The sequence below is a fragment of the Sinocyclocheilus grahami genome, unplaced genomic scaffold, assembly GCF_001515645.1.
Source record: "Sinocyclocheilus grahami isolate Dianchi unplaced genomic scaffold, SAMN03320097.WGS_v1.1 scaffold342.1, whole genome shotgun sequence".
NCBI lineage: Eukaryota > Metazoa > Chordata > Actinopteri > Cypriniformes > Cyprinidae > Sinocyclocheilus > Sinocyclocheilus grahami.
In genome coordinates, this window is record NW_015505521.1 from 514,358 (window position 1) to 526,983 (window position 12,626).

Consider the following 12,626-nt stretch of genomic DNA (forward strand, 5'->3'; position numbering starts at 1 on the left):
AAGTAAAAGACAAAAATGTTTTAATCCAACCCGGGAAAAAAAAAAAAAAAAAAAAAAAAAAAAAAAAGGATTTTCTTTACTCAAAATGAATCCGGTTATTCACTTACGATATCCTTCCAAAGGGTGCGAAGGCAGCTCTGATGTCATCAGTGGTGATTTCTGGGCTGAGGTCTCCAACAAAGACATGGAAGTGATCTAAAGCACACCAAACAAGAGTTACTTTGAATCAGAATCACCTTTATTGCCAAGTACTGTGGGTATACATGTACAAGGAATTTGTCTGTGTATTGGTGCGGACAATAAATTACAAGATTAAATATATATTTTTAAGATTATAAGAATTAATTGAAGATGGAACTCACTGGTTGTGTCTTTTTTCTGGCTGCTTGGTGATGTAGCCCAGTTGACCTTTACCTCCTGGGAAAGAGGGGTATAGGAAGGAAAAGATTGAGAGAAATATTACAAATGATACAGACATGGACAAGTTGCTGCTCTCCATTTATCTATTAATAAATCACTCTCCTTAAAGGGGTCATATGATGTTGCTAAAAAGAACATTATTTTGAGTATTTGGTGTAATGAAATATGTTTATGCGGTTTAAGGTTCAAAAAACATTTTCCACATACTGTACATTATTGTTTCTCCTGTATGCCCCGCTTTTCTGAAACGCCTCGATTTGAAAAGCAAGGTGTGCTCTGATTGGCCAGCTATCCAGTGCGTTGTGATTGACTGAATATCTCAAGCGTGTGACGGAAATGTTACGCCCCTTAACATATTGTGATGCCCTGTCCGACTGGAGCAACGAGACAAAAACTTTAAAACCCATTATAAACGAGGCATTTGTTGCATCCAGTGGGGACATAATTACGGATTATAATGACTTATACTGTCTTTTTACATGTTACGTTGCATCGCGCCGCGTAAACATAAAACCGTGTCTGCATTTGTGATCGGAGAAATGACAAACAACAAGCGCTACTCTACACTGCCCAAAACTCACGTTTGAATACTTCACCCTCTAAGTGAAATCTTATTTGATTAGGCACACAAAAAAAATCTTGGTAGAAAAAAAAATGTCCAAATAACAAGAGACTTACAAAAGTGAAATTACCAAGTTGTATTACTCCTCAAATGGTTCTTCATTAACTGTTGAGGATAAAATATTTTGCACTGAATAGGCATAAGGCTTAATAATTTGCCTCTAATGTATAATCTTGTTCTAGATTTTTGAAGGGGTAATATGCAATATTCACTACAGTTTTGAAGTTTAGGGTCAGTAAGATATATATATATATTTGTTTTAAGTAGACTTTTTTTCAGGACTCTTTGAATAGAAAGTTAAAAAGAAAAAGAAAACCATTTATTTTCATCCATTTTTAATGCTGATAATAAGAAATGTTACTTGCGCACCAAATCAGCATATTAGAATGATTTCTGAAGGATCAAGTGACACTGAAAACTAAGTAATGATGCTGAAAATTCAGCTTTGCATCACAGAAATAAATTATATTTTAAAATATATTAAAATAACTTTTTTTTTTTTATTTGTAGTCATATTTAAGTTAGTGTCATCCTGCGTTGGTAAGCATAAAAGATTTCTTACAAAAAAAATGGTAAAAAAAATGACCTCAATAAATGGTAGACAAACCAGAGTAAAAGCTTTTAAGCTTTTTTCCCCCCCATCATGTTTTCTAATGTACCATAAAAAATGGTAATGGTTGGTGTGGTAAATCAATTTAACATTGGATTTCATGCCTGTGATTTAGCATAAAATTCACATTTTAAGGAAGCACTTCAACAATGGAAATATAAAAGCATGGGTCAAGGTCATGCTGCAGAGGTGAATTATGCACGATCCTCACTAATCATTATTTTATTCATTTTGAGTAAACAATGAAATTTGTATGGCCTGGAAATGAAAAATGTCAAAATCTCCCCTCTCAGTTCACATTGCACATCCAGTATACAGGCTAATGTTGACCTCAGACTCAAGCGGTCAAATCTACGTCGCAAAAAGTTTGCAGAACATCTAAACTCTCCAACCCTCCCGTCCCAGCCCAACTCACCCTGTAGATACGATAGCTTACCTTACCCATTATTTTACGCCCATTCATGGCTGCGAGTGAGGCCGCTGCGTGCCTATGCTCGAAGAACTCCACAAAGCAGTATGGATCGTTACCTGCCGACTGAAGGCAAATAAGTCGATCAGACAAAGACGCTTCACAATTTTTATTGCAAATTGAGTTTTAAAGGCCAAGCAGCCGATATAAGCTTCATGTCTCTCAGACAGTGAGGGTCTCGCTCATGAAAAACAGTCACTGGTGCAAGAACCCGTGTAAATTTAAGATCGCTTAAGGAAGAAAAAGAAATCTAGCTAAAAATATATAGACAAATTAAAGCTGAATGTCGGCCTTAGCACACAACTTTCTGTATATGCAAATTATATACTCACATCCCCAATCATTTTACAGCTCTTGCAGGGGCCAATTTGACCAAAGAGCTGCACTATAAGGGCCTCGGTCACATCCCGTGACAGGTTTCCTACATACCTGGACCAAAAAAATTAACAAATAATGGATAAGCAAATGACAATGAGTGACATGCTGAATACAAGAAGCATTTATTTGAATGTATAATTTGATACACCAATTAAAGGGGTCCTTGCGTGCAATCTGTGCCAAATTCAAGTACCTGAGCTACAATGTTCCAACTCATTTACATTACAAAGGAATTAGGTAGGCATGAGGACCCACTGGCCGTTACTTAACCTTAAAAAACCTCATTAGTCATCCGGAAATGAGCTGCTTATTATCGTGTATACAGGTTTGAAACAAAGGGATGATAAAACAGAGCGCGCAGCCAACATGAGCGACCAGCAACAAAAGAATTCACCATTTGTACATGTTAAATCTGTATTTGGCCCCTGGCTGCGTGTCAGTTGCATAAGCATGCTGTATTTATAGACGTAAAGCGTTATGAACACTTCAGTGAACACACTAGACAGGCTCTTTGTCTAGCAATGCTGTAACGACAATGAGCTTTCGGTAAGTACAAGGCAACTTCACACACACACTCAAACACACTCAAACACAGGCAGCAGTGTGAGTGGCCCTGCTGTGGCCTCTAAGTTACAGGCCTGCTGCAATTATCGAAATGAACTCAATAACTAGCACATGGGGTACGAAATGCTTGGAAACCACACGACTGTCCAGTGTCTAACATAACGGTCTTGGGTGTCAAATATAATGTAAAGTTAACACTTTTATTCCATCAGTCAGAGCTTTTGTTTGAGGCACAAAATGTACACGTCTGCTTCTGTGGTTGTGGTTCCTTCAGAACCACACTCAAGACTGTTATCAACTATGAGGACTTCAGCGAAATGAAAACAGGAAAGTGTTTTTAAACCGGTGCGGCATGAATTAATTCATATGATGTGAAGGTGCCTGTCTAAAGTGTTGGCGTACAATGCCAAGATACGTACAGGGTCTTGGGCTGCTCGTCGTCCATCATATTTTCCCGATCGAATTAAGAAACCGAACCCTGAGGGGGAAAAACGATCCTCTGGTGTAGATTTTGAGATGATCTCGAGTTCCGCCGGTGCCTCGCTCTTTCCAGTGTTGTTACCCTCTCTGTTGTCCGCCAAGCCTGTTATAATGAGAGGAAATGTGAAATGCCGCCTCGGCTGACTCCAGTTATGAACAATGGAAAGGCGACATAAGATGGCGGAGGAACCGGACCGGAAATGCAAGCGCGCATGCGCGTGCGAACTACAAAGCGCGCAGAAAGCAAGCCTGAGCAGTACATTAAACACTGATTTGTGTGTACCCTTTGCAGTGTTTAGAAGAGAACAACAGTTCTACAGTTAAAGAAATGCACTGAAATGTTTAGATTCACAGACAAAAACGTGTGCGCCGCCCGGGAATCGAACCCGGGTCGCAAGAATGGGAATCTTGCATGATACCACTACACCAGCGGCGCTGAGCGCGAGCTGCTGCGCGTGCGGCTTATCATGCGTGACATTACGTCAAATAAAAAAGTCAATATAATGACATTCTCAATCTAAACACTGAGCCGACAGTGACACAAAAAAAATCTAAATTATGAGATAAAAAGTCAATTATGACTAAATTCGTGTCGTAATGACATCTCGTGGCGAGTAGCTTTGGATTTTATACATTTGTGCACCGCAATAAACTCCTTTAAAATGTATATTCATCTGTATGCATGTATTAAAAATGTCTGTTGACTATGTAACCATAGCAACATTTCCACCACGCAGAGGGAGGGATGTCACTGAGTGGACTTTCTGCGTCGTCCGACCCCTTGCCCAAATACACACACTTGCGGTCTGGGCAACTTGAAGTAAGTGCGCAAGACTGTCCCAAATCTTAAAAAAAACAAAACAAAGCGCAGTGCCCTTAAAGCACACTAAATCCACACTATCTCGAGCGCTCCGGAGCGCTATTCGAGGCTTAGTGTATCCCATCATGCATCATGTTCTGGAAATAAATCGTGAGACTTTTTTGCCGAGATCTCGCGAGAGGTCACGGCAACCTTTCCAATGCTCAAAGTTCAATATTAATATAATAATTAGATATTACATATAATTCGGTAGAAAGACAGTGTTTTTACTTGTATTGGTGCAAGATGAGTTGTGGTGATATTTATTTCGTACAACATTTTTTATCATTTAATTAGAAGCACCACTAATTAAAATTGTCATGTTATAGGGACTACTGAACAGACATTTAGAAGTTGATTTTAAAATGCAAAGTATGTCAAATTAAAATTAAAATAAAGCTGTGTAAACACTTGCATTTTTACAACACTATAAGTGTGTCCCATCAGGTAATGAAAAGTTGTACACACACTTGTGGTCTTCATGCTCACTTGAACACTTGGGCCAAATACAGGATATACGTCGTATAAGTAGTCAAGTGGTCAAGTGCAAAGACCGCAAGTGTGGGTACTTGGACAAAGCCCGAGACTGTGCTGAATCTATCAATATGCCTGTCCTCAAAATTCCCATCAAACATTATTTAGGAATAGTGCCTCACTCTCAACAGCAGGACTTCAACAAACGTTTCAGAAAAAAGGACGAAGAAACTGATACTGCTGAAATGCCACCGGTGTCAGAAGGTATCTGAAGAAATAAATTACATTATTATTTTGCTGCTTACCTCAAAACGAAAGAACGAAAATCCATTACAAATGTATATGAGTATTATCATGTAATGGCGTTACGTAATTTAATTACAAAATAAATGTAACTGTAATCAGTTACAGTTACTAAGAAAAAATGTGTAATTCAATTACAGTTACTTATGAAAATATTAACGATTACAAAGGGGGTTACATTTGAATATTTACAGACATCCACATACAGATTTAATTTATTTCTTTCCCAAATTGCACTGATTACAGGTGCATCTCAATAAATTAGAATGTCGTGGAAAAGTTCATTTATTTCAGTAATTCAACTCAAATTGTGAAACTCGTGTATTAAATAAATGACTGTGGACTTCAGAAAACACAGTGGACCAAAGTCCTCTTTTCAGATGAAAGTAAATTTTGCATTTCATTTTGGAAATCAAGGTCCCAGAGTCTGGAGGAAGAGTGGAGAGGCACAGAAACCATGTTGCTTGAAGTCCAGTGTGAAGTTTCCACAGTCTGTGATGATTTGGGCTGCCATGTCATCTGCTGGTGTTGGTCCACTGTGTTTTCTGAAGTCCACAGTCAGGACCAACACCAGCAGATGACATTGCACCCCAAATCATCACAGACTGTGGAAACTTAACATTGGACTTCAAGCAACTTGGGCTATGAGCTTCTCCACCCTTCCTCCAGACTCTAGGACCTTGGTTTCCAAATGAAATACAAAACTTGCTCTCATCTGAAAAGAGGACTTTGGACCACTGGGCAACAGTCCAGTTCTTCTTCTCCTTAGCCCAGGTAAGATGCCTCTGATGTTGTCTGTGGTTCAGGAGTGGCTTAACAAGAGGAATACGACAACTGTAGCCAAATTCCTTGATATGTCTGTGTGTGGTGGCTCTTGATGCCTTGACCCCAGCCTCAGTCCATTCCTTGTGAAGTTCACTCAAATTCTTGAATCGATTTTGCTTGACAATCCTCATAAGGCTGCGGTTCTCTCGGTTGGTTGTGCATCTTTTTCTTCCACACTTTTTCCTTCCACTCAACTTTCTGTTAACATGCTTGGATATAGCACTCTGTGAACAGCCAGCTTCTTTGGCAATTAATGTTTGTGGCTTACCCTCCTTGTGAAGGGTGTCAATGATTGTCTTCTGGACAACTGTCTGATCAGCAGTCTTCCCCATGATTGTGTAGCCTAGTGAACCAAACTGAGAGGCCATTTTGAAGGCTCAGGAAACCTTTGCAGGTGTTTTGAGTTGATTAGCTGATTGGCATGTCACCATATTCTCATTTGTTGAGATAGTGAATTGGTGGGTTTTTGTTAAATGTGAGCTAAAATCATCACAATTAAAAGAACCAAAGACTTAAACTACTTCAGTCTGTGTGCATTGAATTTATTTAATACACGAGTTTCACAATTTGAGTTGAATTACTGAAATAAATGAACTTTTCCACGACATTCTAATTTATTGAGATGCACCTGTACTCTAAAATATGAGACATATGGTAAACACGATGCGGAAAACACGGGGTGGTTCGCAGAATCCAGTCATAAAAACGTAATTCCTATAACGCGAAATGTATTTTGGATTAATAAATCAAAAGTAGGTCAGTACACTTGAATCAAAACGCGACGTGGACTGGTGTCTGTGAATATTAATCCACAAAAAGACAATATATGAATCCTGCACGTTCTGCGTGTCTCTGTGCAATCAGGCGTGGACTTGGCCATGTTGGCAATGTTTCAGCTCACAATACAGTACTAAAGTCTGATTTTGTGGTGGATGTGTTCAAATGTTATCATCTTAGTTGAAGTGATGAAGGATTTTGAAAGTCTGACAGTAATCAGTGTTGAGCACTACTGTAAGGTTAACCCTGCATGTTGTAAATGTTTGACAATTTTTAACATTTGAAAATATTCATTAGAAATTTTTAAAAAGTAATCAAAAAGTAATCAGTTACATTACTTCAATAAAGTAATTGAAAAGGTTACACTACTATTACATTTTAAATAGGGTAACTTGTAATCTGTAACCTATTACATTTCCAAAGTAACCTTCCCAACACTGATTATTATTGAACTGACACTGAATAAAGAAGGCAACAGTCAAACATGAGGCTGCAAAGAGCAGGAAGAGTATGAAGATCTTGCAAGGCAGTTTCTTAGTCGATGCAAGGTATTAAACATGCTTCCTTCATTGTTCATCCGGGCTGAATTGTCATAGAAATAAGGCTTCTTTAAAGGGATAGTTCACCCAAAAATGAAAATGTGATGTTTATCTGCTTACCTCCAGGGCATCCAAGATGTAGGTGACTTTGTTTCTTCAGTAGAACACATTTGATGATTTTTAACTCAAACCGTTGCAGTCTATCAGTCGTATAATGCATGGCAATGGTAACAAAATCTATGAGAGTAAAAAAAACATGCACAGACAAATCCAAATTAAACCCTGCGGCTCGTGACGACACATTGATGTCCTAAGACTTGAGCAGTGAAAAAGTTAGAAATGGTGTGTTTCTGCTTTTACAAATTAATCATCTGTTAGGTTACAGAATTCACATTGAGAGTCACAGAGTGTGTGCCATGTGTTGACTCCAGTACTCGGAATGTATTAGAGGTGAATGCTATGGTACTTTTATAGGCCATAAGAGTGAATACTTACAATATTCACATACCATGGGTACACTCTGTAGCGTCTGGACCAATCCAACACACTATATATTCTCTTTTTATATGACAAATACTCTGTAACCTCAGTTAACAAGCCATATGAGGACCCCATGTGTTGACTCCAGTACTCGGAACGTATTAGAGGTGAATGCTATGGTACTTTTATAGGCCATAAGAGTGAATACTTACAATATTCACATACCATGGGTACACTCCAAGGAACTTTTAAGAATATTATGGTACATACATTTCCAAAAACATATTACCATGGTACTTTTTGGTTCATTTTGTTAGTGGAAAAATGACAGATGATGCCCATGAGTTTTCTCAGATTCATTGGATGTCCTGGTCGTGTCATTGGACCACGCACCCGTTCATGCAGATCAGATCCCTGTGCTGTTCCACCTGGAGTCAATCCAGTGCTTCCTGTGCTCCGACACAACTCCGTTGGACCAGCCATGTTCTTACGAGATGAAGATGCTGCAGGTGTATGCAACACAGTAGAAATATCTCTAAACAAGGGTCATTCTGTAATTTCGTGCAAAGTTCCTTATACAGAATGTCTTATATTCTTCTGTGTGTGAGTGTGTGTGTGTGTAAAAATCACACTCAGATTCTTGCTAACTAAACACAAGTAAAGCCTGTTTTACTCTGTGTAATTGCAGAATTACCCATATATCAGTCCTTGTTTAACCTATATGTTTTTTTTCATTTATAGTTCTGCTGACAGTTACGCTCAGATTTTTTTACAGCTTGGTTATTTAGTCTCTATGAGGCTGTACGTCTTTCAGCTGATTGGTAATTTGAAAGGACATTGGCCAAGCAGCTTCTATCTTCACAGCTCAAAAGGTCTGAGACCGTCTTAGGGCAAACATTATTGCAAAACAATAAAATATCTATATTTATCACTGGGTTTATATTTACCAATACAAAGATGTTTTGGTAAGTAAACTACAATACTGCAAAATAAGAGTTTATGTACCAAGAATTCATTTTGGAATATTCTGTTCAAATGTTCAAATAAATGTTCAAATAAATTACAATATTAAGTTTAATGTAGATGTTAACAGACATTATTATATATGTATGGAAGCCTGTTTTCACCACATAAGAAAAACAAATCATGCTTTAGTAAATCATGATTATGACATAAAAGTCTAAAATTGTAAGGTACCAAGTCATAATTATTAGACAAGTCAAAATTTTGACATAAAATTACATTAAAATAATAATAATTATATACTAACAACAAGTTGAAATGATGACACTAACTCGTAATTATGAAAAAATGCGGAAATTAACTAAATTTTTAATTATGACATAAATGGTCATAATTATGACATAAAAGTTGCTTTTATGAGATACTAAGTCCTAATTATGAGATAACAACCCTGCATTTTGTCATAAAAAATGTCATAATTATGGCAAAAAGTTGTAATTATGAAATAAAGTTGAACTTCTGATATATTGTCATAATATGACAAAAATAATAATGACATAAAATGTCAATTATGACTTTAAAAACTGACTTTTCATGTAATAATTACTAAATATCATTTTGACTCATAATAATTACTTTTTATTCATAATTTATTCAAAGCATTTTTTTTAGGTGGCAGAAATTGGCTTGCTTAAATATGTTACATGACATAATATTTTATATTTTATTGAAAATAAGTTTTGAGTTATGACCTGAGGACAGGTTATTTCAAAGTGCAAATGTTGCTACTTTCAAAACTAATGGCAAGTAAAATTGTGGGACATGCCTCAAGAATCAGTGGAAGTTTACTTCATCTGTTGACAGGGCTGTTAAAGTGTGAGACACACTACCAAGAGTTCCCCAACATGTTATTTGCCGTTCACTTCATGGTGCGCGTCGCAGAGATTCTGTGTGGTCTCAAACTTACCAACGACAATTCAGTGTAGGTTTGATGGCTATGTCAACTAAATCAGAAAGGGAGTGCTGCATGATTCATTGAATTGCCAACTCTATTTGATTGGCAGGTCTCCGTGGAGGCACAGGAGCATGGCGTTAACCAGATACTACTGCAGTGCCTTCTCCGGCTATCACTGTGTGCAAAACAATGGCACTCAGCTCTCTGAAGTGATCAAACAGCTTATGTTGCTGAGAGATAAACTTCAACATGACAACTGGTGCGTGAAGTGTTTGTGAGATACTTTCCACAGGTTTTACGTTATGTAAGCAGCTTATAGGTGGAATTGTAGGTTAAAATCCCAAAGTAACATCAGTGTGTTTCATGTTTTCTGTTCGCCTCAGGACTGACTGTGGGTTAGGACGGATGATTCTGGGAGAAGCTGCCAAATCTAGCATGCTGTGCCTTCAGACCCTTCTGAACCTTCACGTGGCCCAAAGACAGGATAGTTCTCAGGTGCATAAGATAGCAGAGGGATGAAAGAAACACATTTAACACATTCAAACACTGATTGAAAGGAATGGTTCAAACAAATGAATGAATAAAAATCAGAAAGTCAGTTGGGGTTTAGAACAAGATGGTGGGTTAGTGACAAACACGAGTGTTCAAGTTTTTAATCCTTTTTTTTTTTTTTCAAATATTAATATGCAGTGAAGCAGTTTTGTTAAAATATTTTCCTCAGAAATAATAATAAAATATTACGCCAACCTATGAGGTTAAGTAATGAGGTTGTTTATTTTTTTTCTTCATGTTTTTTTATGTTTTATCCCCATAGTATTTTTGACTTTATGCCCCCAAAAATGAGAAACAAGAAATAAAACAACAATGGTATACTGCAAATTATCTGTATACATGAAATACCTGTACGGCCTACAACATTTGCCAAAATGTGCCGTTTACAACAAAGCTCGTTGTGCACAGTATCCCACAATGCAGTGCACTCGACCTTCATCATAGAAGATGATATGCATACATATAGATGTATTTAATAATTGCATGTTAATACATATATATATATATATATACACAGTGCCATGAAAAGGTTTTTGCCCCCTTCCTGTTTTTTTTATTTTTTGCATATTTGTCACACTTAAAAGATTCAGATCATCAAACCAATTTTAATATTACGCAAAGATAATGCAAGTAAATACAAAATGCAATTTTTAAATGATAATTTAATTTATTAAGGGAAAAAAAACTGTCCAAACCTACCTGGCCCTACGTGAAAAATGATTTGCCCCTCCTCTTAAATCATGAAAGAACTGTGATTAACCACATTATTTTAGAAAGCTGAGTTAAATTTTACTAGCCACACGCAGGCCTGATTACTGCCAGACCTGTTGAATCAAGAAATCACTTAAATAGAACCTGTCTGACAAAGTGAAGCATGCTTAAAGAGCAACACATCATGCCGCGATCTAAAGAAATTCAAGAACAGATGAGAAACAAAATAGTTGACATGTATCAGTCTGGAAAGGGTTATGAAGCCATTTCTAAGGCTTTGGGACTCCAGCAAACCATGGTTAGAGCCATTATCTACATCTGGCGTAAAACCAGCACAGCATTTCAGAAAAAGAACATCATACCAACAGTCAAACATGGTGGTGGTAGTGTGATGGTCTGGGGCTGCTTTGCAGCTTCAGGACCTGGATGACTTGCCATAACTGATGGAACCATGAATTCTGCTCTCTATCAGAAAATCCTGAAGGAGAATGTCCGGCCGTCAGTTTGTGACCTCAAGTTCAAGCACACTTGGTTTATGCAGCAGGAGAATGATCCAAAACACACCAGCAAGTCCACCTTTGAATGGCTCAAGAAAAACTAAATTAAGGTTTTGGAGTGGCCAAGTCAAAGTCCAGACTTAAATCCGATTGAGATGCTGTGGCATGACCTTAAACAGTCCATTCATTCTCAAAAACCCTCCAATGTGGCTGAATGAAAACAATTCTGCAAAGAACAGTGGGCCAAAATTCCTGTGAAAGACTCATTGCCATTTAGCGCAAATGCTTGATTGCAGTTGTTGCTGCAAAGGGTGGCACAACCAGTTATTAGATTTAGGCAATTACTTTTTCACGTAGTGCCAGGCAGGTTGGGCAGCTTTTTTCCCTTAATAAATGAAATCATAATTTCAAAACTGCAGTTTGTATTTACTCAGGTTATCTTTGTGTAATATTAAAATTTGTTCGATGATCTGAATCTTTTAAGTGTGACAAATATGCAAACAATTAAAAAAACAGGAAGGGGGCAAAAACTTTTTCACACCACTGTATATATATTTCTGTCATGACAACTCTCGGAGGGCTTGACAACATGACAAATGTTAATGTATTTGGTCTTGGCGGAATAGATCTATGCTGCTGCTGCAGAGCAAGTACAGAGACTTGCTTCTGCCAATACATCCACAACATGCTGCTGTGAGCATGTAAGAAATATTGCTGCTGCAAATATAACATCCATGAAATAACCCCCATATAGCATGAATCACCTCATAGCAGATCTATACAGGTGGAGCTGGGGAAGGTGGAGGGTTTCTGAAGCAAGCTGCAACTGCTACGGCAAGCACTAGTCATATATTTGAATGTTGAGCAGCGAGCTCATTGGCTACTGATACAGGAGAGAACCAATCAGCTGTGCCATGTGATAATGATGTCATTAGGTCAGATTGAGTTAGACCTATCGGACTGCGCCATCTAGAGTTTCATGCCAGAACTCTGTGTATATATATATATATGTATATATATATATATATATATATATATATATATACAGTGGGTACGGAAAGTATTCAGACCCCCTTACATTTTTCACTCTTTGTTATATTGCAGCCATTTGCTAAAATCATTTAAGTTAATTTTTTTTCCTCATTAAT

General features: G+C 37.5%; 1 protein-coding gene, 1 non-coding gene and 1 pseudogene across 4 annotated transcripts in view; 1 reads left to right on the forward strand and 2 right to left on the reverse strand.

Annotated features, from left to right (window-relative positions):
- LOC107603187 (TIA1 cytotoxic granule-associated RNA binding protein) overlaps positions 1–3,746 on the reverse strand; it is a 10,534-nt gene extending 6,788 nt beyond the window's left edge. Inside the window, exons 1-5 of one of the 3 annotated variants that reach the window (XM_016295913.1) lie at positions 3,483–3,742; positions 2,454–2,550; positions 2,089–2,187; positions 363–417; positions 108–195 (exon numbers count right to left, since the gene is read on the reverse strand). In XM_016295913.1, coding sequence (XP_016151399.1) covers positions 108–195; positions 363–417; positions 2,089–2,187; positions 2,454–2,550; positions 3,483–3,511 — 368 coding nt within the window. In that variant the 5' untranslated portion in view covers positions 3,512–3,742. Of the gene's footprint in view, positions 1–107; positions 196–362; positions 418–2,088; positions 2,188–2,453; positions 2,551–3,482 lie in introns of all 3 variants that reach the window. The other 2 variants (XM_016295912.1, XM_016295914.1) reach the window with 2 other exon arrangements.
- A 162-nt stretch (positions 3,747–3,908) lies between these two features.
- trnag-ccc (transfer RNA glycine (anticodon CCC)) lies at positions 3,909–3,979 on the reverse strand. The gene has a single exon. It is a non-coding gene; the product is annotated as a tRNA-Gly (tRNA).
- A 309-nt stretch (positions 3,980–4,288) lies between these two features.
- Positions 4,289–12,626, forward strand: part of LOC107603168 (transmembrane protein 232-like) — an 11,138-nt pseudogene continuing 2,800 nt past the window's right edge.